At 48.8% G+C, this 22,107-nt stretch overlaps 2 protein-coding genes across 3 annotated transcripts; both read right to left on the reverse strand.

Moving 5' to 3' along the window:
• Nucleotides 1–808: 808 nt before the first annotated feature.
• On the reverse strand, nucleotides 809–12,303 carry LOC135815065 (sorbin and SH3 domain-containing protein 1 homolog). 2 transcript variants are annotated; one of them, XM_065328302.1, is made up of 17 exons: nucleotides 11,765–12,303; nucleotides 11,186–11,337; nucleotides 8,823–9,305; nucleotides 8,293–8,347; nucleotides 7,798–7,933; nucleotides 7,508–7,548; nucleotides 7,186–7,223; nucleotides 6,152–6,965; nucleotides 5,321–6,121; nucleotides 4,961–5,022; nucleotides 4,561–4,675; nucleotides 3,819–4,259; nucleotides 3,428–3,523; nucleotides 3,042–3,084; nucleotides 2,739–2,767; nucleotides 2,153–2,184; nucleotides 809–1,750 (listed from the first exon to the last, which is right to left on the reverse strand). In XM_065328302.1, the coding sequence occupies exons 1-17, from the start codon at nucleotides 11,870–11,872 to the stop codon at nucleotides 1,582–1,584; spliced, it is 3,615 nt and encodes a 1,204-aa protein (XP_065184374.1). In that variant the 5' UTR covers nucleotides 11,873–12,303; the 3' UTR covers nucleotides 809–1,581. The 2 variants fall into 2 exon arrangements, with proteins under 2 accessions (XP_065184374.1, XP_065184373.1); XM_065328301.1 differs by having other exon boundaries at nucleotides 5,321–6,965.
• Nucleotides 12,304–14,923: 2,620 nt separating this feature from the next.
• On the reverse strand, nucleotides 14,924–20,185 carry LOC135813467 (uncharacterized). The gene has a single exon (XM_065326560.1). It carries the CDS (start codon nucleotides 20,183–20,185, stop codon nucleotides 14,924–14,926), a length of 5,262 nt encoding a protein of 1,753 aa, XP_065182632.1.
• Nucleotides 20,186–22,107: the final 1,922 nt, after the last annotated feature.

Consider the following 22,107-nt stretch of genomic DNA (forward strand, 5'->3'; position numbering starts at 1 on the left):
GTTTGGTCCAGGGAGTAACACGGTATCAAGAGTAGATAAACAAGAGTGTGCAACTCCGAATCTCTTCTGCACAATCTCCAGATACCCCCGCCCGCGGCGGAATTTTTTGTTGACGTCACCTCAAGTTTTTTCAGAAGAACGCGCATTTTGCCCCAGAGCAGTGCGAGAGCACGTGCTGGGCACCGACTTTGTAACGTAAAGCCCGGCCAAGTGCACGAGGCAAAACTTTCCAAAAGACTCGCAGCGCGTGCATTGTCGAAAAGATTACGTCAACAAAACCTTTTGAAATTCCGCCGCGGGCCAACCCATCCCGGAGGTGCACACTCTTGTTTATCTAGTCTTGACGGTATTGTACTACTCCCTGGTCTGGTACATGGTCCACAGTGGAATTTGTTGTTGACGTCACCTTTTCTGGAGGGGATGATGACGCCTTCATGAGCATACTATACGTGTATACGAGGCATCATGCGGCACTGCGAGTCTGTGGCCGCGTGAAATCGGCAGGGTTTCGCTAAACTTGCGGTACGAGTACAACTCCCTGGTGCAATGACATCAACAATAATTCTGCTACTGCATGGACCAACCATGAACATGTGTGTAAAAATGCTGTAGCTTTTCTAGTCCCATTCTCCTTCTCGGATGAGCAGTATCAGGCACACGGTTCTCAGCGGCTACAAGCTCTGCTAAGTCGGCCGTGACTGTAAAACCAGCTCCGTTTCTGCCACATTGTAACCATAATGATATTTGCCCCCTTCCCCCTCTCTCTCCAAGTTCCCGGCAAGACCAAAGATGTACTCGCAGCACTGAACGGTGTAACATAAAACATAGATAGAACGCCACTGCGGTATCCATGGTTTCATCAGAATTCTGTATAAATGGCAATGAAAAATTCCAGTCTTGTATAATATCTGGCGTGGCGGTTCCGGCAAATAATAGAGAGAGTTGTCTTTCTGGAGACAAGCCACTACACGTCAAATTTGGCAATATTACTGTGACAGTCATATCATGATCCAGCACATACCTATATACTGTGCGATTGCTCCACCTACTCAACTGTGCTGGTCACCGTGGTGATCAGTGTATAGAGCCCACACCGGTGCAGCAGCCGCGAATAGAAGACGCATATCTGATAGCGGCAATTCTGGCCTTTGATCCTAACACGTCGGGCATGCATTGGCACTGCGGCAACTATCGACAGCCGGTGTGCAGCTCTGGCAGCTTTGGAGCATGGTAGTGTTGTTCAATGGGACATTGTGATGCACGGCAACATATATTGCACACATACATGTACATGTAGATGCACACAGACTAGCTAAGCTACTCATGAGTGTTCAGCGGCAGGTATACCACTAGAGTCGGGCAGTACTATGATATCTGTTAGACCCTGCCGCCACTGCCCTCGCAGAAGCAGAGCAGCAGTACATCGACGGAAGCAGATAGGACGTCCGTGAGCGATGCCATTGCTTGCGTGCGGGCTGACAGACCTGCCGCGTGAGTGTTGAAAGTTGTTCAACTAGCTTGCGCTGGAGGTAATGCTACGGTGGTGCACTGAACAGTGAGGTAAACTCGTTGATGGAGCCATCACGCAGCCTTAACATAGTTACCGGGGAATGTTCCAAATTCTCCCGATCTCACCGACCTGCCAACGAACCAGCCATCATCACACTTATCTTCCACCATTACTATGTCGCCATCCGTCAGGTCAAGCTCGTCCGAATTCTGCGCCACGTAAGTAAACATAGCCACGTACCTATGCAGCAGGCGGAAAGCAACGAAACAAGGCACAGGAGATGAAGGTACAGCAATCAGGGAAACTATTCTACGCTAACCGGCCCAAGATGTGTAGACTGATATGATGGGTCCAATGGACAGTTGATCCGATACACACAGAGCGGGGAAGGGCAGGGGCAAGGAAGTCGGTCACTTATCAAAGCTTCATGCTTTCATCATCCAATGAAAAGGCTCAGCCAATCAATAGTTATCTCTCTTTGGGCAGACTGCGGCCCCTCTCCCACCCACGCACGAGCCCTCGTACATACGTTTGTGACTCAGTTTGTGTAATTGTGTACGTCGTACTCCGATCCATCATACACGATCTGTGCTTGATTCATGCAGAGCTCCTCAGAATTCAAGTACAAGTACATGTACTCACTTTTCTCCTTTAGTGTCTTTGGATGTCGGTGCCTGTACACGAGCAACGAAAAAAGGGAACACAGTTACAATGCCATTCTTCTTTCCTGGCTCCATCCCCATCCTGTGTAGCATCCCTGACTCCTGAGGCTATGCTATCTCTCTTTGGAAGAATTTGATGACGAAACACCTTTGCTTTGGCTTGTAATACTAGATGTCGCCATTTTCAGCTGTATGTAGTTTGCATACGACCGTGCATTTGTTTATTATCCGGCGGATCATATGGGAACTGATTCAATTCGTGCTGCAGCAGTGCTAAGCGGCAATGCCCCTGGAAACCTGTGCCTCATTTGCCATTCACAAAGATGCATAAAATGAACAACATATCCTGCAAGTCCTCAAAGTACTAGTATACGGGCGATATAGTGCGATGAACAGGAAGAAGAGTTCTGAAGAGTAAACTCGCATTAGTATAACATCACAAGTCCACAGCTTTTAGCCATAACCTCTGTGCATACCGATAACGAATTAACGTGCAAAGCAACATAATTCTGGCGGATATCTTTAAAAAAAAACCACCACCACCACCACCAACAACAACAACTCACAGTGTTCTTATTTGTCGTTGTGCTTGAAGCTGCATAGGAATGGGTAAACAGTGGAAATAGAACATAATTATACTGGTGTCACTTTGGATGGCCTGCTCAACTGGTCTCACATGTAATCATCTCATCCGGCTTCACAACACCCAAAAGAGCAGATTTATCCGATGATTCAACTCGCCAGTATCCATCGAAGTCGAGGTGATATTTGTGATATTGCTCACATCTTTTACTAGTATGTTCATGCATGTGAAGCCTACCATTCAATGTAGACATGCTTTGTGAAGTACTTTGTATACCAGTACTTACCTTCTGATTGTCCATTGGTACTTGGCTCTACATCGCATAGAACCTAACCAGAAACACACGAACAGGATACGTCCTACCAATGTCAGCCACACCACTAAGCCTGCAGCTTCTTTTCTTTCTTTCTTTTTTTTACGTCTCAGGTCTACCAGTAGTTTCTGCAGCCAGTGCGGTCAATGTATGACTCATACTGAGCCAGTGATCATGCAAGACCAAGAATAACTTGGCAGGATGGACACAAAATAGAACAATTTACTTGTGAACATTGACTTAATGTATACGATATAATCATGGGAGATCATCGATGCTAAAAATATACTCCAGAGAAATAGAAACAGCCGGGCAACAGCAATGAATGTCAAAGACATACACACAACTTTCACACATACCTCCACGTAGCTCACAGGGAAAATTCCCTTCTTGCCGCTCAGTCGGCCTTCGTACCAGTTTTCATCAACACGTGTTAGCAGCGTCACTAGCTCTCCCTGAGCAAAGAGAACAGGCGCACAGTAACATGACGCAGCTGGGGGAGTCGCATCAATGTACATCATGCTACTTCTTGTATAGCTGGTGGTAACACGAATGTGCGAATTTTACTTTTGTTTCATTATCATACATGTACTTACAAAATATTTTAAAAGATGGCCAGAGATATCTGAACAAGACTTGAAATACCCAAGTACCGTATTGTGTTGTGTACCCCTCTCTTCTCCCCCCCCCCCCTCCTCCTCCTCCTCCTCCAATACAGAATGATGGGCATTGGCTTAAAAGGAAGCCTACCTTTCTCAGGGAAAGCTCCCATTTGTGATCAGCAACAAACTCATGGCGAGCAATGGCACACGGCTTGACCAATTTCGTGGCCTCGTCTCCAGCACCATCTCTCCTGTTGTTCTGTGCTGCTGGTTCATTTGTTGCCGGGTTGCTGCCGTTTCCAGTGTTTCCAGTGTTTCCAGGTGCACTGGGCGGTGCCCTTGTGGGTTTCGTCACAATAGACTGGGAACGGCTTCTCGGTGCATTCGATGCTGCTGTGCTGGCAGCTGCAGCTGCTGCTGCAGCGGTAGAGGTGGCGGTGGTTGCCGTATTGGATGAGGCTGTCGGTGTTGCGGTTGTTGCCTTTTCTGCAGCCGCAGGCGTTGTTGCTGCTGCTGCTGTCTGTTTTGCTTGCTGTTCGGCTGGAGTGTCAGCAGGGTGGGAGGTACTCTCGGGGATTGGGATCAGTATCTGTCAGAGAGGCACAGCCAGAATGCATAGCGTGACCACCTCTCTACGAGAATTCGTACAACTCACTGAACTTTGCATTCCTCTTACACAGCGGATCAGAAGGCAAGATTTATCTAGCAGTCATACAGGAACTCATCTTGTTTGAGCTGATCTGAATGAATCAACTGAAGTCGCCAATGCAGGAGCGCAAAGTGAATTGGGGACTCCCCCGAAAGAGAAAAAGGAAAGTCCCATGCAAACAGCCTTTCCTTTTGCCTGTTCCAAGAACCAGCATGAGCACCATGATGTAGAGATGACTTACTTCCACATAGTTGACGGGGAGAATCCCTGTACTACCATTGAACTCTCCCTCCACCCAGTTGTCGTCGACCTTGCGAAGTAGCGTGACTTCGTCACCTCGCTGGAAGCTGATCTCTCTGTGAGGCAACATGTAGTAGCCCAGCGAATGAAGTTTCAAAAAGGCACTTTTGATGAGAGCAGAATCAAACAGTGGCACAACATGTCTCAACATGCCAGAGTAGTTACTGTATTAAAGGCCCTGTTGTGTTTGCAAGGTATGATGAAACGTCGGAAACGAGTAAGAGCAATACGGTCATAGCAATACTCAGAAGTGGACACATGATTCTTCTCCAGCATTGCCACGCATTGTTGATCCCGAACTCAATGGGACACAACAGACCCAGACCCCACGGCAATCTCACCTTGCAGAATGTGCGGTGTAGGTGAACAGTCCTTTTGCCAGTCCATGGTGTGCCTGAAGTTCCTACAGCCAGTGGCAAGTGGGTGAAGAGCAACACAAGATAGCATTGAGAATCAGACCGGGCCGCCAAGATCATGATCAACTTATTTGTAATACACCTGCAATTCTGTGATTGATGGCCCTGTTTCTCATACAATACGAAAGTTACAAGTGAGCAAGTCCTATTGCCTAGCCCAAAATAGCAGTGGCACAGACGCATGCTTATTGCAAGGTAAATAGTTCACACCCCGCTGCCGATTAACCTCTCTCATTCAGTGCCTAGCATGTCTAATTTTGACATTGTACAATGTCATGTACTTACTTTGACCTCGTGCTCTTTCTGATTGCCGGCCACTTTGCCGTCGACACGATCATCGAACAGAACATCATCATACAGGTCATTGTTATCAGCTATTATGGGCTCCGTGTGGACTACATCCTCATAAATATCTTCACTCGGCACCACCCGCGCAGGAATGATCTGCTCCTCGACCAATGCGGCTACTTCGCTGGCTGGTGTGTTCTCTTGAAAACTGCTGCCTGGTGCTGGCGCATTATCGTTCGCGGCCGAGTCGCCGACGTCACCTGAGCTTTCAGCATGTGGCGCATCGTCAGCCAGTTCCTCCGCGGCTGCTGAGTCGCCAACATCACCTGAACTTTCTGCAAGGGGCTGATCGTCAGCCACTTCCTCCGCTGCTACTTCTGCGGTAGAAGCTGTTGCAACGCTCTGATCACCCTCGTCGGTTTGTTTTTCCATTTCATCAGGAACTGCTACATCCTGTCCATCATCAATCTCTGGATGCTCAATGTCTTCCACTTCTGCGGTCACAGCGGTCTCATCGGTAGCAGCCTCACCGAAAGTCACAGTGTCTTCAACCACATCAGATGCACTCTGCTGTACATCCGAGTCTGCATTGGCAGCGGCAACACATGGCTCATCAACTCTGTCCTCAGCTGTTTCCGTGGGTTCATTCACTTCCTGAAGATCAGGCTCTGCGATGGGCGCTGATTCTAGATTGGTTTCCACAGTCATCTGCGCCGCCACCTCTTCTTCAGGCGCCTGTTTCGTTGAATCCTCGGTATCCATGGTTGTCTGGGTTTCTTCTATCTCTGCTTCTACAGCCTGTGCTTCTACAGCCTGTGCTTCTACAGCCTGTGCTTCTACAGCCTGTGGTAGCTCAGGCTCGGGTGCCTCATGGGAACTGCTGGCCTGTTGCACAGTGTTGCCATTCTGATCAGCAGCATCTGAAACCCTGGCCAGTGCAGTATCCACTACTGATTCAGGTGACTTCTCTTCAGCAGCCGTGTCTTCAGGCTGTGCACTACTTTGTACTACCGCCGGCTCAGTCTCTTGGCTTTCAACTTGATCACTGTGGCTTTGCTCGATTGGTGTGTCAGTTTGAGGTGCGTCTGCAGCGGGTGCCTCAGCAGTACACGCTTCACTGCCAGTTGCTTCTCTGGAAATATCTTCAGTGCTCTCATGATGAACATATACTGCGTCTTGCCTGTTGGGTGAGGGAGTGCTGCGAGCAGGTGGTGGACGCGATGAGAATCCCTTTGGAGCTATGTTTACACTGGGCTTGGGGGATACCGTGGGCTTCATGCGCTGCTGCTGCTGCTGCTGAATCGGGGAAGTGGGACTGACTACTGCTATGGGGCTAGCCGATGAAGGCGAGAATACTTTCGTAGGAGATATTTGTTGCTGAGGAGTGGACTGGGAAGATGAGCTGCTTGTTTGCTGGCCCTTTGCATGCGACTGCAAAGATACGGGCTTCTGCGGGCTGACTGGTTTTGGTGGCTTTGTTGGTTTCTTGGCTACTGGTGGTTTAGCACCGCTGCTACTGCTGGCTGTCGTGGGATCACACACAGTATTACTACGTCCTCGCGATGGAGATGTAGCCAGCTGTTCAGCTGACCCTTCACCTGTCTGCAGCCGATCCTGCACGGAATCGGTGGTAAGCGATCTCCTGCATAACACACATCGGCATAACACAAGCATAACCAGTTAATCCAATTCAGCACAAAACTCCGCAATGGCAAGCATCTTCGAATAAATAACTTGTGTCGCCGGAACGACCTGCCTCTCAGATTTGCTTGTGCGGGTACAAATGTAAGCCTGCAAGGCACAGCCACGGTACTTGAATAGGTTCAGCATTGTTGGTCAGTCAGGCCTGATCTGTTACTTACTGTTTCATCTTCGGTTTCGGTGCAATCGCCGGTACAATCTAAAGAAACAAAGAAAGGAAGATAAATTAAAAGACAAGCGAGACTGGCAGTTGAACGTTCACCATTCAAAATTCAACCTGGTCTTCCCTTGTACGGTGTTTTCAGCCGGCATTGTCTGTTAAAACAAGGTCACATGACTGGGTGAGTCAGCAGTAACTGTATAGCCGGGCAGGCTAAGAATATATGGACATCCGACATGCACACGGCAGATGGGACCATGAGATAAAGAAACAAAACTAGCGAGAAAAACTCCAAAACAAATGCATGGCTATGGCTATCTTACCCGTGGTGACGACGAGCCTCCAAATGTAGGTGATCGCGCCACTGTACCATGGCAAACACATGCACACACGCGCGTGCACACACACACAAATGAAGCAGTAGACACAGATTAACATAAGCAAAAGGAGCGAATCGTATTCTGTGTCTGTGGCATACTGCCAGCTGAGCTGACAGCATTCTGATAACAAAACAAACTTTTTAAAGAGGTACACTGATCATTGTTGAAGGTATGTTGTTTGGTGTTTCTTGTTGTCTTCCATGGTGAAAACTGCACAGCATGCATCCCCATACCTTTTCTTGGGCTTTTCGGCACGGATAGTGACTGCTGATGAGCAGCAGACAATTCCTCCTCATCAGCTATGTTGATGCTCTTGAAGAGTTGCTTGTACCAGGCCTTATCAGATGCACCCTTGCCTCCAGCAGCTGGCTGTAGCAGAGCAATTGTTATCATACAGATATAACGTTGGCGTGCTTGCCTATACATGTAATCATAGGCAATAACTTGCCAATAAGTGTTGGGGGGGGGGGGGGCACACACGAGAGGTGTCACGAGCATTGGGTATCAGATCCCCCCTCCACACACACACACACTGGCACCTCCGCCCCATGCTGAACACCACAGGTACCGTTGTACTTTTGAAGTGTGACTTAAATTCAGAAGTGACGGAGGCAGAAAGAGAACAGGAACAACTGGTAGAGGATAATGCACATAACCTCCAGTGTCAGCAACAAGACCATCCACAGCTACAGCGATTGATCATGCGGCTAGAGCGCAACCTAGCTTACCAATATGTTGCTTTCCGCGTCTGACTTGCTACTGGTGACTGTCTTTGCAGTAATCCTGTGGAACACAGTGAGTGGGAAAAAAGTTAGCCAACACTATCACACATCACACCTCTAGTCAACACCGATAATTCATTCATTATACGGATGGATCGCATCTGTTTGTAGCCAGTCATGGTACTGTAGATCTCATTATGCTGCTAATCAGGTCATTCAAGCAACTGCTGCTAATCAGGTCATTCAAGCAACTGCTGCTAATCAGGTCATTCAAGCAAGCCACAAGTTGGAATTCTTCAGCAAGAAGTATGATCATAAGAAAGTGCAGAACTTTCCGCATCATCTTCAGGAGATGACCGTCACAAAAAAACAAACAAACCGAACATGTGAAAATGGTAGTACGTGTACTAGTAGCTGAATCTTAAAGTTTCCTTTTCCAAGGCACCTTTGTGTTATACTGCTCCATAACGGTGAGCATATACCAGTCAGTGTGGGGTTTCAATGATGGAGGGAATGTGATACAGACAAGCTCTTACCTTCGATTTCCACGTCCTGGAGCAGCAGGTCGGCTGAATTTCGTCGGCGATGACAGCAGCTCGATGGAGTCAGGTTTCACTTTCATCTCCCCCTTCTGCTCCGCTGCCGGACTCTTTGCAGGAGAAGTGGCAGCTGCATCTTCACTGGCTTCATTTGTTGATGGCTGTGGTACAGCCTCTGGAGCTGCTGGTTCTCCCGATGTTAACTTCTCATCTGTTGTAGCAGCAACCTCTGAAACGACAGGTTCATTGACAATGATTTCACTGGCTTGTCGTGACTGACCACCACCATCCACATCGTCTTCTGCTGCGTGTGCTGCCGCTTCAGTCGATGCATCTTTGTCCTCGTCATCATCTGTTTGGTTGTCAGGCCGGGCAGCACGGAGCTTGCGTCGTTTGAAGCTGCTACTCCTTGCCAACCACTGCGGTGGTCTGGCCTTGCCCGCATCGATCGACTCGCCTTGTCGAACTGGAGCTGTTCCACTGGACAAAGATTAGGAAGTGGCAACAGAAATTCTCTTTCGTCAAACTGGTTGACTACAGTCACAATCACCCAATGATAATTATCTGGAAGCACAGCTGCATCCCCTAGTTGTACTGGAGACCGAGTCTGGGGCGCGACAGGCCTGTGCCTAGGCCAGATATGCATATTATTATTTCCTCGAACTGTCATCACTAACTAGCTTTGTTTCCCCTCATAATCTGCAGAGTATTGTCACACGGAACAGCCAGTACTCAGTTGGGAGAATATGTATGTAGTTGCCTTTCTCAGCTGTTGTTGTTGCTGCTGCTGCTGCTGCTGCTGCTGCTGCTGCTGCTGCTGCTGCTGCTGCTGCTGCTGTTGTTGTTGTTGTTGTTGTTGTTGTTGTTGTTGTTGTTGTTGTTGTTGTTGTTGTTGTTGTTGTCGGTGTTGTTGTTGTTGTCGTCGTTGTTGTTGTTGTTGTTGTTGTTGTTGTTGTTGGGTGTTGTTGTTGTTGCGGCTGCTGCTGCTGCTGCTGCTGTTGTTGTTGTTGTTGTTGTTGTTGTTGTTGTTGTTGTTGTTGTTGTTGTTGTTGTTGTTGTTGTTGTTGTTGTTGTTGTTGTTGTTGTCGTTGTTGTGGCGGCTGCTGCTGCTGCTGCGGCGGCTGCTGCTGCCGCCGTCGTCGTCGTCGTCGTCGTCGTCGTCGTCGTTGTTGTTGCTATTACTGTTGCTGCTGGTGGTGGTGCTGCTGCCGTTGCCATTGTCGTTATCATCGTTGTTGAATTTTATTTAACGTCACAGCCCAAACAGGCAGCGATGCTTTCTTTTATACACGCCAGAGACAGAGCACATTGGATATGGAGGACAACACAACTTTTTCTTTTACTTCTTTTTTGGCAGAAGTAACTCCTCCGACCAAGGGTCTCCGATTCATCGTTACTCATGTGCGCCTCTAAGAAGGAGAAAGGAACCTAACGAAGAGGAGAAACTCTGTATCTCTCTCTCTCTCTCTCTCTCTCTCTCTCTCTCTCTCTCCCTCCCTCCCCCCCCCCCTCGCTCTCTCCCGCTTTGAAATTCGCTTCCATAGAATTGGGCACCATTGCCCGTTTGGCCTTGTGAAGTAAAATCAAAAACAACAACAACAAACTAGGCCACAACAGACTTTTCAATACTACTATAATTTTATGATGGATGAAGCAGCAGAAGAATCCCCAGGAAGTACTTTGCAGCTTGCACCCACCCTTACCTATACTGTTACCCACATTCATGCATTACAAAGGGGTGGAAACGACTTATTAGCGCTAGGGATCACTTGGAATACATTACTCATTACGACATTAGCACATTCAAGAGGGCACAAGAATGGGCGTGGCACTGCTCACACAGGAGCCATAGTCAAGGTCAGATCATAATAATAATGCTAGGGGCACAATGATTCCAGTATTTTCATCTGTGACAGCTGGGAGAAACAGGTACATGTACCACCAAACTGCAAGAGATGCGTGCTGGAGCAAGAGTCACACCTCCCACCCCGGTTTCAAGTAAGTAGTTGGTGCCTAGTACTAGTACTAGGATCCATTTTCTAAGTGCATTGATCATGGTTCGTGATCATGTCACACTTACATGTCCTAGAAACGCTGTTGCAAGAGTCAGGGAATGGCATTTTTCAACCATCATTTACAACTGTGTGACGCTCCTACACGTGGTGGCATGTGGTCTGCCCATAGAAACCGGGAACAATGATCCCCGTCACACTGACTACACGCCAACGCAGGTACTACAGTAAGTACTTCAGTCTTCTTTCGCCACTTTCGGGGCAGATCTCCACGATCCAATGGTGTCTACACTACAACTAGTACAGACTACAGACTACAAGTACAAGTACACTACGAGGTCTACATACCGCTGCAGTTTCAACGTGATGGTGGGACCCGAGGTCTTGAGCAGGCTCAGCGCTTCGCTGTGAAGGACTTTGTCGCAGACAACATCGTTGATGGCCAGGATGTAATCCGCCTCGCATACGCCTTGCCGTGCAGCCTTTCCGTCGCGCTGGAGCTGTGCACACAAATCAAGGAACGCACGACACATACAAAAGTGAAGAATCAACTAAAGTCGACAGCGGCAAAGGGCTTTTTAGACCATAGGAACGATGCTTGGGGCAACAAGTTAGTTGTGTACAACCCCTGGCCTTGGGCCTCGACAATAATTTATGCGTGTAAGATCTGATCTTGGGGCACAAGTACGTTCACTTGGCCGCTCAAAGGTAGTAACTTTCGCTACGTTGTGGTCAACAACCATCACTGAAGTGAACAAAAACACGACTGAATGAGAAGGCCTGGAGCTTGAGATCCGAGCTGCACAACGCCACAGTTTACACAGAAGGTAAGGAAAACTCGAAGTAAGTGCAACACAACAACCATTTCGTTCTAACGTCTACTGCACCTGCAAGTCAGGCAGACATGTATCTAAGACTAAGTTCTACCTTGGTGATTTGCAGCGGTGCTCCGTGATCCTTTCCCCCCTGCAAGCGAAAGCCCCATGGCTTTCCTCCCATCAGTTTCAAGGTGATCTGCTGAGGGTCGGTGGCCATGGTCGCACCGCGCTAGCTTTCACACCGCAAGAGCTAGTGAAGGTGGTGCCCTCCTTCCACTGTCGGAAGGAACCTTGGCGTTTCCTCTGCTTCAATATCTTGGCGCAGATGTTGAGCCAGTGACCAAACACCACTCAGGATCTCCTTCCAGCACGCAACACGGTGATGGTCCACGGTTTAGGATGATAACTTTTGGTATGTGTGCCCTCCCTGCGTACTGCTGGCTGCGAGATGGCCGACGATGCGCCGTGTGGGCTGATATCAGCAAGCAACTACTTACCAAGTAAGTCAACCAAACCAGCAAACGGCTCGACTCGTAGGGACAGCACCGCCCTGATGTTCCAGCTACTGTCACATGCAGTAAAATGTCACCTCAAACAGCGCACTGTGGCTTCGCCTAGTCGACTAGTCGGACTAGATTGTAGGCTCAGCGGGTTACTACTGTCCCTCGTCCAGTCACCCTGGTCACATGGTCAAAGCTTGTTGTAACACGAGTTTTACGTTTAGTGCTGGGCAACAACCGCACGCGATGGCTGCAATGTTATGCTTGGCACTTCGACGGATTCGGTGACTTTTTCGGGCACGGTCACGAGAGATCGGTGTAGGGAGTCGATGGGGCCCATTGTGGGCCAGCTACACCCTCTGATCTGACCTGATCAGTAGAGGCGATACATACTTTCTCAGTGACGGTCTTTGGTCATCAACAGGCTCGATCAAAGACGTAGAATCCACGTGCACGTGATGAGATCGATTGACTCGATCGTCGACGCTACTTCCTGTGTTGCGAGTCACCCCGCCGTGCACGGGTGGTTGCAATCACTCGACATACTCAACAACCATGCCATGGCAGTATGCCACTCGAATCGCAGACGTCGACGGGGTTTGACCCAGCCTGCGCTTGAGTTCCTTCGAAGTAACGACGTTTACGGTTTAGTTGACCGGACCCTTCCAGTTTTATATCCACCACTGGACCACCAGGTGAATTCGGACAGTACAGAGACCATTGTGACACTTATGATCAAATCAGGGTCGCACAGGCTACAGCAGTTCCATGTCATGCAGTGTGGCCGAAACGGTGAAAGCGCAGATTGAGAAGGCGTCTTTCGGCGGAAATCGCTCAGATGTACCCAGATGGCTCGATGCCTTGATTGAGAAGCACCGCTCCCAAACACACCGAACGCAGACATCATCGACGGCTCGTAGAATCTAGGAGCATCTCGCCTTGTACACTACAAATGTAGCATTGGATCGGAAACTAAGGGGCGGGGACTGTTCTGTCAGTACATGCACAATCATGCAGAACTGCAAGTACACGTCTGAATATACACACCTTTATTACAGGTACCAACAATAGGCTAATAATATAAATTGTACAAGAACAAAGACTTTATGTGAGGTACTGTAGCTCCTCCCCACGCATTCCATGCATTACAAGATGTTTCCGTCTTCATACGCGGCGGCGTCCTTTGTCCACGCGCTTGGACTTAGACAAAGAGGGACACATGTGTCGGGTTTTCCTCAGTCCTCGCTCACCAGCAGCAGGCAGCAGGGTAGGTCGATGTAGGCATGTGGGTGATGTGAAGAATGCCTTGAAGACACCACCAACAGGGCCTACAGGTAGGGTACTAACACAAGTACAGTCAACTTCGCTAATAACGACTGCGGATATAACGACAATTCGCGAATAACGACAGAATTTCCATGCCCAGAGCAAAGTCCCATCCCACTGGAATACATAATTATAATGAGACTTCGGGTATAACGACACTTCGCGAATAAGGACACCTTTTTGATGCCCCGCCGAGTGGCGTTATAAGCGAAGTTGACTGTACAGAGCTTATCATGATGCTGTCCTTCAAGCATGCATTTTCCGTGGATATCCCTCGATATCTTCCGACGAATAAGTCCTTCTCTAGGGGACATCCCGAACCACACTCTCCACAAGACATCCGCTATAAAACATGACACACATCTTTGCGGACAATAAGAAAAGACACACATCTTCATCCTTCTTTCCACCATGTTAGTAGCGGGCTGGTCTAACGTTATAACGCGATGTGTACAATACAAGGACCCCTCCTGATGCCGCTGCTGGCAATCATCGTTCCTGGCAATTCAAGCTAATTCAGGTTCCTTTGTGTGATGTCCTCGAATAGGCCCTCTGCAGGCTGAGGTTGACATGCAAATGGCAAGGCTCGGTAGAGTAAACAGAGAAAAAGCACTTTCTAGGTGCTATTATCTCGCGTGTCCTTTCTACGCCATTCACATGATTCATGGCAGAATCAACTGCCTTGCTATACAGCAGTACTCTCCTCCGCTCAGAAAACATCACACTGGAGCCCTTGGTAAGGTTGTGATCCTGTCGTTGCACCAGCGAGCAGCGAGGTTCCCAATTCACCGCCAAGACTGGTTGGAAAGACGCTGTACATGTACTTGTTTTTGTTGTGACTAGAGTCTAGACTCTCTTAGTTCCACAACATAACTAACTTCATAAGGACTGGGATTAATTCTCATTCAGTACTACATGACTTACTCTAATCTCTAATCATCAAGAAGCTGGGTAAAACCATAAAGCCATCAAAACAAACAAAAGGGCTAATGCTACGTGGACGATAACGTCACACAAACATACACGTGATATTATGTACAACTTCGTGATGTAATCACGACATTCCCACACACAGGTGGAGCGATCAATCACAAAAGACCTGGTGACCAAAGGGAGAAAGATTATAATAGCGCATAAGAACCGCGTATTTAGGTGATTATTATTATTTGGGTATTGTTAATGTTAACTAGGGCAGTCCCCACAGACGCATGTCTCCTGACAGGCTACGCTAATGATGTGACATATCTTGTGAACCAAATTGCGAAGGTACTGAAGAGCAAGGACACATAAGTCATGGAGCCCATACTACACCCTAGTGCCAAAGTAGTGAGTGGGAGAGCAAGTTGGCAGAGGAAAAGAAAACTCGAATAAAAAGGGGGGTGAACATAATTATACAGCTTGAGTGGATGATAGCTGATTGAGACAGACACCAGCATGGTGAACTAAACCAAGTCTGCCTCGTGCAAATCCAGGACACGTCCTAAGCCTTCGATAGCAGCTCGTCTTACCGGTCGAGAAGCTGTTGCAGGGACGTGTGCGTCGTTGGTTACAGCGGGAGGCTGTGGTTCATTCGACGAGTGGTCAGCAGGTCGAGCAGACTCACACTCCAACGGATATAGGTGCTGTAGTGAGCGCCGTAGGAGCTTGTTATTGGGCGTCCTCACAGTGGCGGAACGCGTTTCTCCATCACGACTAGCGTGAAGTTCGCTGATGATACCCAGTTTCCACATACCTCTGGGCGCGTCATCCTTGATGAGGCACACATGTCCAATCCTTGGCTTCACGGTAGAATGAGCAACCTGTTTCAACTGCGATTGTTGCCGTTCTCGTAGACTGGTTAGGTATTCAGATCTCCAACAGTTCCAAAACTCATTCAATCGCTTCTGACCTTTCTTCCACGTAGAAAGTAGCAGTTCCGCTGACGACATTGTTGGGGCGAAATCAGGGTCCTCTTCTACATGCCCTTGGGGTAGACTGATTTCGGCTGATAATGATAAGAAGTGGGCAGGTGTCAAGACCGTATAGATCTCATCGCTTACGTACACCAGCGGTCGTGAATTTACTACTGCTTCAACTTCGACGAGAATGGTTGACAGCTCCGTTGTTCCGAGAACTAGTCTGCCAATAGACTTACGGAGGGCTTTCTTCACGATTCCAATCAACCGTTCATAGAACCCGCCCATCCATGGGGAGAGTTGCACAATGCAAATCCATTCGATTCCATGGGAAGCAGCATAATTAAGAGTGTGGTCATCCTTCACAATGGCTTCCCAAGCAAGCTGTAGAGTCGATTTCGAAAGCAGGAATTGCTGAGCGTTGTCAGAGAAGATCTTGCGCGGTACTCCTCTTCTTGCCACAAATCTGCGCAATGCCATCAGGAACTGTTCTGTGGTCATATCAGCAACAAGCTCGAGGTGGATGGCACGTGTGACCATGCACGTAAATAGGCACACCCATACCTTGTGGATGAGTCCATGTTCTCTGACTGTCATTGGGCCAAAGTAGTCGACGCCAACGTGTGTGAACGGTTTAGACTCAGCTACGCGCTCTGGAGGGTAGGGTGCCATTTTCGGTAGCGAGTACGGCCGACCATTGAACCTCTTGCATACACCACATTTCTTGAGTACAGTCTTGACGGTTTGTCGTCCTCTGGGGACCCAATAGTCATACCTGACTCGCGATAGGGTATGGTTAGTTCCACTGTGCAGCACCATGCGGTGACAGTCATTGATGATAGCTGTGGTTACTGGATGTGAACGAGGTAGAAGGATGGGATACTTCGCTGAGTATGGTAGGGATGAATTCTCCAATCGACCCTTGCAGCGGATGAGGTTATGTTCATCTAGAAAGAGCGCAAGGTTTTGGACCAGCTTGTTCTTGGCGTTGCTTTTGATAGCCTCAATCTCCGGTGTATAGTGTGTTGCTTGAACATGTTGAATCCACAGATGTTTGGCGTTGTCGATTTCAGCAGCAGACAAATGAGTGCCGCATGTGGTCTGTTGACGGCATCTCTTGACAAACTTGATACCGTATGCTGTTACACGGGCTAGCTTCTCAAACGAAGTATACTTGCTCTCATCTATACTCAGCGGTGATGGCTTGCTGCTGGTCTCGGTTTCCGCAGGACCCTCCGCCGCGAATAGTACTGTGGAAGGAGCATCGATGACGTCTTTGGGCCAGTGTACAGGAGGATCTCGAAGCCATTCTGGACCACACCACCAAGCTGTACTGTCTGTCAGTGTGGCTAGCGATGCTCCACGGGATGGTAGGTCGGCTGGGTTGTCGGCTGTACGGATATAGTTGAAGCACACACTCTGGTCTGCACGGATTTCCTTCAACCGATTGGCGATGAAGACAGGGTACGATTTCTCAGTATTCTTAATCCAGCCAAGCACGCACTGTGAGTCAGACCACAGGTGGGTAGCTGAGATGTGAACTGCGCCCAGAAGCTCTTTCTTCAGAAATTTGATGATCCTGGCGCCGATGAGTGCTGCTAGGAGCTCTAGACGTGGTATACTTGTTGCTTTGATGGGCGAGACTCGTGTTCGGCTGTAGATCAGGTCAACTGACGAATAGGCACCGTCAACTTGTCTCACACACAGGTACGCGGCTGCACCGTAACCATCTTGAGACGCATCACAGAAGACGTGGAGTTCATAGGTGACCTTGTCGACGTGGATTTTTGGTCCAATGAAGCGAGGAATGGCAACGTCACTTGCGCAGGACAGATCGGACAGGATATCCTTCCATTCATGAACGAGAGCGTCAGGCAGCGGAGAGTCCCAGTCTACATGTAGCTTCCATATACTCTGTACTAGGATCTTCGCACGCATGATGACCGGGGAGAACAGGCCCATCGGATCATAGAATTGGGCTATGCTGCGGAGGACATCTCTTTTGGTAATGACGGAGTACTGGTTTGTGGCTGACTTTGCCGTCGACAGAGTATCGCGATTGGTATCCCATGACATACCCAGTACCTTCATTACATCACAGCTAGACTTGTCTTCAGGAGCTAGAGCATCTCTGAAGTCAGGATCGTTGGTACCCCATTCACGCAAGTTCATGGTGGCACTGGCAAAGGCGTCCTTTGCCTCTCTGTAGTATGCAGTAGCATCCTGGACGCTGCTCTGCCCGGTGACAACGTTGTCAACATAGATACTGCGACGTACATCATCGCATGTCCCTGTCTGTTGCTGTTGGAGATGGTGGTCAACTGTGGCGGCGAGAAGAAACGGGCTAGCGACAATGCCAAATGGAACTCGGCAAAAGCGGTAGATCACTAGGTTGGCTGTGGTGACGGGTTTTGTAGGATCGCGAAGCCATAGGAACCGTGTTACATTGCGATCTGTCATAGATAGACCTAGCTGAAGGAAGGCCTTCTCAACATCGCTGACAATGCCAATGGGGTGTAGCCGAAATCTCACCAGGATGCCACACAGATCCGGCAGAAGTATCGGACCTCGGTGCAGGCAGTCGTTCAGGCTGTTGTGTTCTGCGCGAGTTCTGGCGGAAGCATCATATACCACACGGACCTTTGTTGTGGTACTGCTGGGGCGAACAACACAGTGGTGGGGGATGTAGTGAATCGGCCCATCCTGGTGATCAAGGTTCACTTCCTCGATAATGCCATTGGCTAACTGCTCTGTGATGGTACAATGATACTTCTCTAGCACTTGTGGTGTCTGCTGGAGTCGTTTGACTAAGGATTTGAGACGGCCGAAGGCGAGCTGGTAGTTCTCTGGTAGATTAGGTTGTGGAGTATGGCTATCTTTCCATGGCCAAGATACCATATATCGGCCGTTGATCAGTTGCAAGGAGCTGCGAAAGTGTTCCAGGGCAATGTCGTCCGCTGTCTGCGGATCACTGATGTCATCGGTGATACCAATATCTTCAAGTCGCCAGAAACGTTGGAGATCAAATACTGGGTCTGGCAAGGTGGTAGCATCTGTGAGCATTATGTGGCCCGCAGTGTCATCTGTCTCTGTGTCAGTAGGGCCTGCTGGGACAAATCCCAATTTGGAGTTCAGCAAGACCAGGCCATTGTTGAGTTGGATGTGACCGTTACCCATGATGGAGAAGTAGAAATCCGTGCCGATAAGGAGGTCAATTTCTACCTCCTCACGCTTGGTGACAATGGTGTCAGCTAGTTGGATGTTCTTGACTTCAGGGTACTGGTCGATGTCGATTGGGGATTTGACAACAGGACAACAAATCCACGGCATAACATTGGCGGTTACGGGCAAGGCTGATCCATCTCGACATAGGAGGGAAAACTCCACTCTCGGCAGGGTGACCGTTCGCCGGGACGCAGATCCAAAACTAGCGATGGACAACACGTCTTCACCGACAACAGCTGCGTTGACAGAGGCAGCTAACGATTCATGAATAAATGTGCGAGTTGAGCCGGTGTCAAACAACAGTCGGCAGTCTGAGATGTTGCCTTGCCCGGCGACAGTTGCGATGGCGGTTGGGAGATTCACACCTTTGGACTGGACGTGCACCGTAGCGGTAGTATGTTTCTGTGGCCCTTGCTGCTGCTGAGTAGGATAGAAGGTACTTGCGGCAGCTGACACTGGTGATGAGCCAAATTTCTGAGGGCACAGGGCACGGTGATGGGTCAACAGATTGCAGTGATAGCAGGGTCTTCTAGCAGTACAGTCCTTTGCCCAATGTCCCTTCCGTAAGCATACAAAGCAGTGGTCTTGTAGCTGCTGCTGTCTGGTAGAAACCGTGTTGAACGTTGGGCAGGTGTCCGAGAAGTGTTGCAACTTGCAGAAGAAGCATCTCGGAGTGGCGCGCCGCACAGAGCTAACTAACGTGGCTGCCGTGGCCGGAGGTTGGGAGTAGGCAGCATGAGGCTGTGCGGAAACAGGCGGTGGTCGTGGCAGAGTGCTCTCTGGTTTGCTGGCTGTGTCTCCTGCCAGTCGCTCGGCCGATTCACGGACCTCCAGGTAGATTCCCAGCTGTTTCCGCAGCTCATCAACAGTCCAACTCTGATTGTGGGGTTTCTGTGTCTCAAGTTGTACGATGACGCACTTTGGTAACTTGGAAGTGATGACAGGAATCAGCAGTTCCTGTTGCACACTTTGACCTTCCGCTTGCAAACAGCGCAAATTAGCCTCCACCTCGTTGTAAAATCTCCGCAACATGTGAGGTTTATTTGATGGCGCTGGTATTTCGGTAATTGCGCGGTATCGGGCTGCGATGATGGCATCCTTCTTGCCAAAGCGATCCTTCAATAATCCTAACGCCACGGGGTAATTTGAATCGGTGGTGGGAATACCGGCAATAACATCCAGGGCCATGCCTGTCAAATGACTTCTCAAATACGACAGTTTCTGTACGGCAGACAGGCTTTGATTTGTACCGATCGCAGATTGAAACATGTCAATGAACTCAGTGAAATGAAGTATGTCACCATCAAACTTCCTGATTGTGAGCACGGGCAATTTTACAGATCCATGAGCACTCTGTGCAGGCTGTGCCGAGTTGGCCGCCAGCTGGCCAACCGTGCTGGTGTGCTTCCCAATGGCTGACAGCAACTGCTGTGTTTGTTGCTGAGTTGCGGTGTGCATTGTCAGCAGCTGCTGGACGTCAATTCCAGGTGCTTGACTGCTGGTACTGGTGTTGGCTGTGGCCCTTTTGGCTTGAGCACTCAGCAGGGACAGATTTTTGAAGTACGACGGTAACGTACTGGCCATACTTTCATACTCTTCTTCATCTTCTTTCTTTTTCTTTTTTTGAGTTGCTCCACTAGCCACGAAATCGTATAACGCAGCGCCGTACTTATCTAGGTCAGCATCCAACTTCGTGAGGGCATCTCTATGCTGTTCACAAAACTGGGTCCGAATCCCGACCCACTGGTCTGCGTCGTCAGATGGACAACTTTCTGAAACTAAACGTTGGCACTTCGTATCGTCATCGTGGACAGTAGAATACAATGCACTGATTTTATTTGCTAAAACTCGGAGACTCCCTGGATACTCGGACATGGTTTCGGCACCAATTTATGTTGTGACTAGAGTCTAGACTCTCTTAGTTCCACAACATAACTAACTTCATAAGGACTGGGATTAATTCTCATTCAGTACTACATGACTTACTCTAATCTCTAATCATCAAGAAGCTGGGTAAAACCATAAAGCCATCAAAACAAACAAAAGGGCTAATGCTACGTGGACGATAACGTCACACAAACATACACGTGATATTATGTACAACTTCGTGATGTAATCACGACAGTTCCTGGCAATTCAAGCTAATTCAGGTTCCTTTGTGTGATGTCCTCGAATAGGCCCTCTGCAGGCTGAGGTTGACATGCAAATGGCAAGGCTCGGTAGAGTAAACAGAGAAAAAGCACTTTCTAGGTGCTATTATCTCGCGTGTCCTTTCTACGCCATTCACATGATTCATGGCAGAATCAACTGCCTTGCTATACAGCAGTACTCTCCTCCGCTCAGAAAACATCACACTGGAGCCCTTGGTAAGGTTGTGATCCTGTCGTTGCACCAGCGAGCAGCGAGGTTCCCAATTCACCGCCAAGACTGGTTGGAAAGACGCTGTACATGTACTTGTTTTCAAGGGCCATATCGACAGCGCATGCTGGTGTTGGCCAATGGCAATGAGTGACTCGGCGAGTCGACAATGCGACGGATCGTTCTGCTGTATGTTTGCCTGCGTTGGACCTTGCTGACGGCGGTTCCTCCGGAACAATCTCGGCAATCACCCACTGATGACATGCTGCGGGTTGTGATCAGGTGATGGGGTTGAAGCCCAATGCCGCTCCTCCATTATTGCCGGTGCAGATCTCTTAGACCAGCTGCCGTCTTGGATCTACAATGTACATTACATGTACATGTACGTGACTCCAACACACACCATAATCCTCTACGGAGACATTGAGGTGGGAATTAATCTACTCATGTTAGACTGAACTATCAGAGCTGAGCACTTGCAATGCCCAAACTCAGCTGCACAGGCTTGGGGGTGCACTGAGATTTCAAGGCTGTGTATGTGTGCGTGTGTGGCAATATGGCTCTAGTCTTGGAAAGTTACACATAATATTCTTAATATTTAAAGTACAAAGTTGAAAGACAGAACATATCAATTTCAACGATCGGAGAAGTCAAGGTGCACAGTTGGGTATAGTAACTATGATACTTTCATTTTACATGCACCAATCGGTACTAGTAGCTCAACAGTACCGAGTACAGGTACTACACATGTACTACTAGTCTACTAAAAAGTAGAAGACATCGGGATAGAGAAAAATCAGGACAGGACGCAGTATCTTACAAAGATCGTGCATGAGTCACACCCACATGTACATGTACAATGTAGACAGAGGAGAGACAAAGAGACACACGCGCGTCACACACACACACCTACACCACACACACCACACACACACACACACACACACACACACACACACACACACACACACACACACATACACACACACACACACACACCTCATCACACACACACACACACACACACACACACACACACACCTCAGACCTCAGACCTCAGACATGCCCATCGCGGGAGCGATGATAGCGAACAGCTATGCACACACACACACACACACACACACACACACACACACACACACACACAC

This window comes from Sycon ciliatum, chromosome 4 (genome assembly GCF_964019385.1).
Source record: "Sycon ciliatum chromosome 4, ocSycCili1.1, whole genome shotgun sequence".
Classification (NCBI taxonomy): Eukaryota; Metazoa; Porifera; class Calcarea; order Leucosolenida; family Sycettidae; genus Sycon; species Sycon ciliatum.

Coding starts and splice junctions, on each gene's coding strand:
- LOC135815065 (XM_065328301.1), bottom strand. CDS start 11,872: ATGGCCACCGACCCTCAGCAGATCACCTTGAAACTGATGGGAGGAAAG. Junction 7,549..7,797: donor GCCGAAAAGCCCAAGAAAAG/GTATGGGGATGC, acceptor GCCATGGTACAG/TGGCGCGATCACCTACATTT. Junction 6,966..7,185: donor CCGAAACCGAAGATGAAACA/GTAAGTAACAGA, acceptor TGTGTTATGCAG/GAGATCGCTTACCACCGATT.
- LOC135813467 (XM_065326560.1), bottom strand. CDS start 20,185: ATGGCCAGTACGTTACCGTCGTACTTCAAAAATCTGTCCCTGCTGAGT.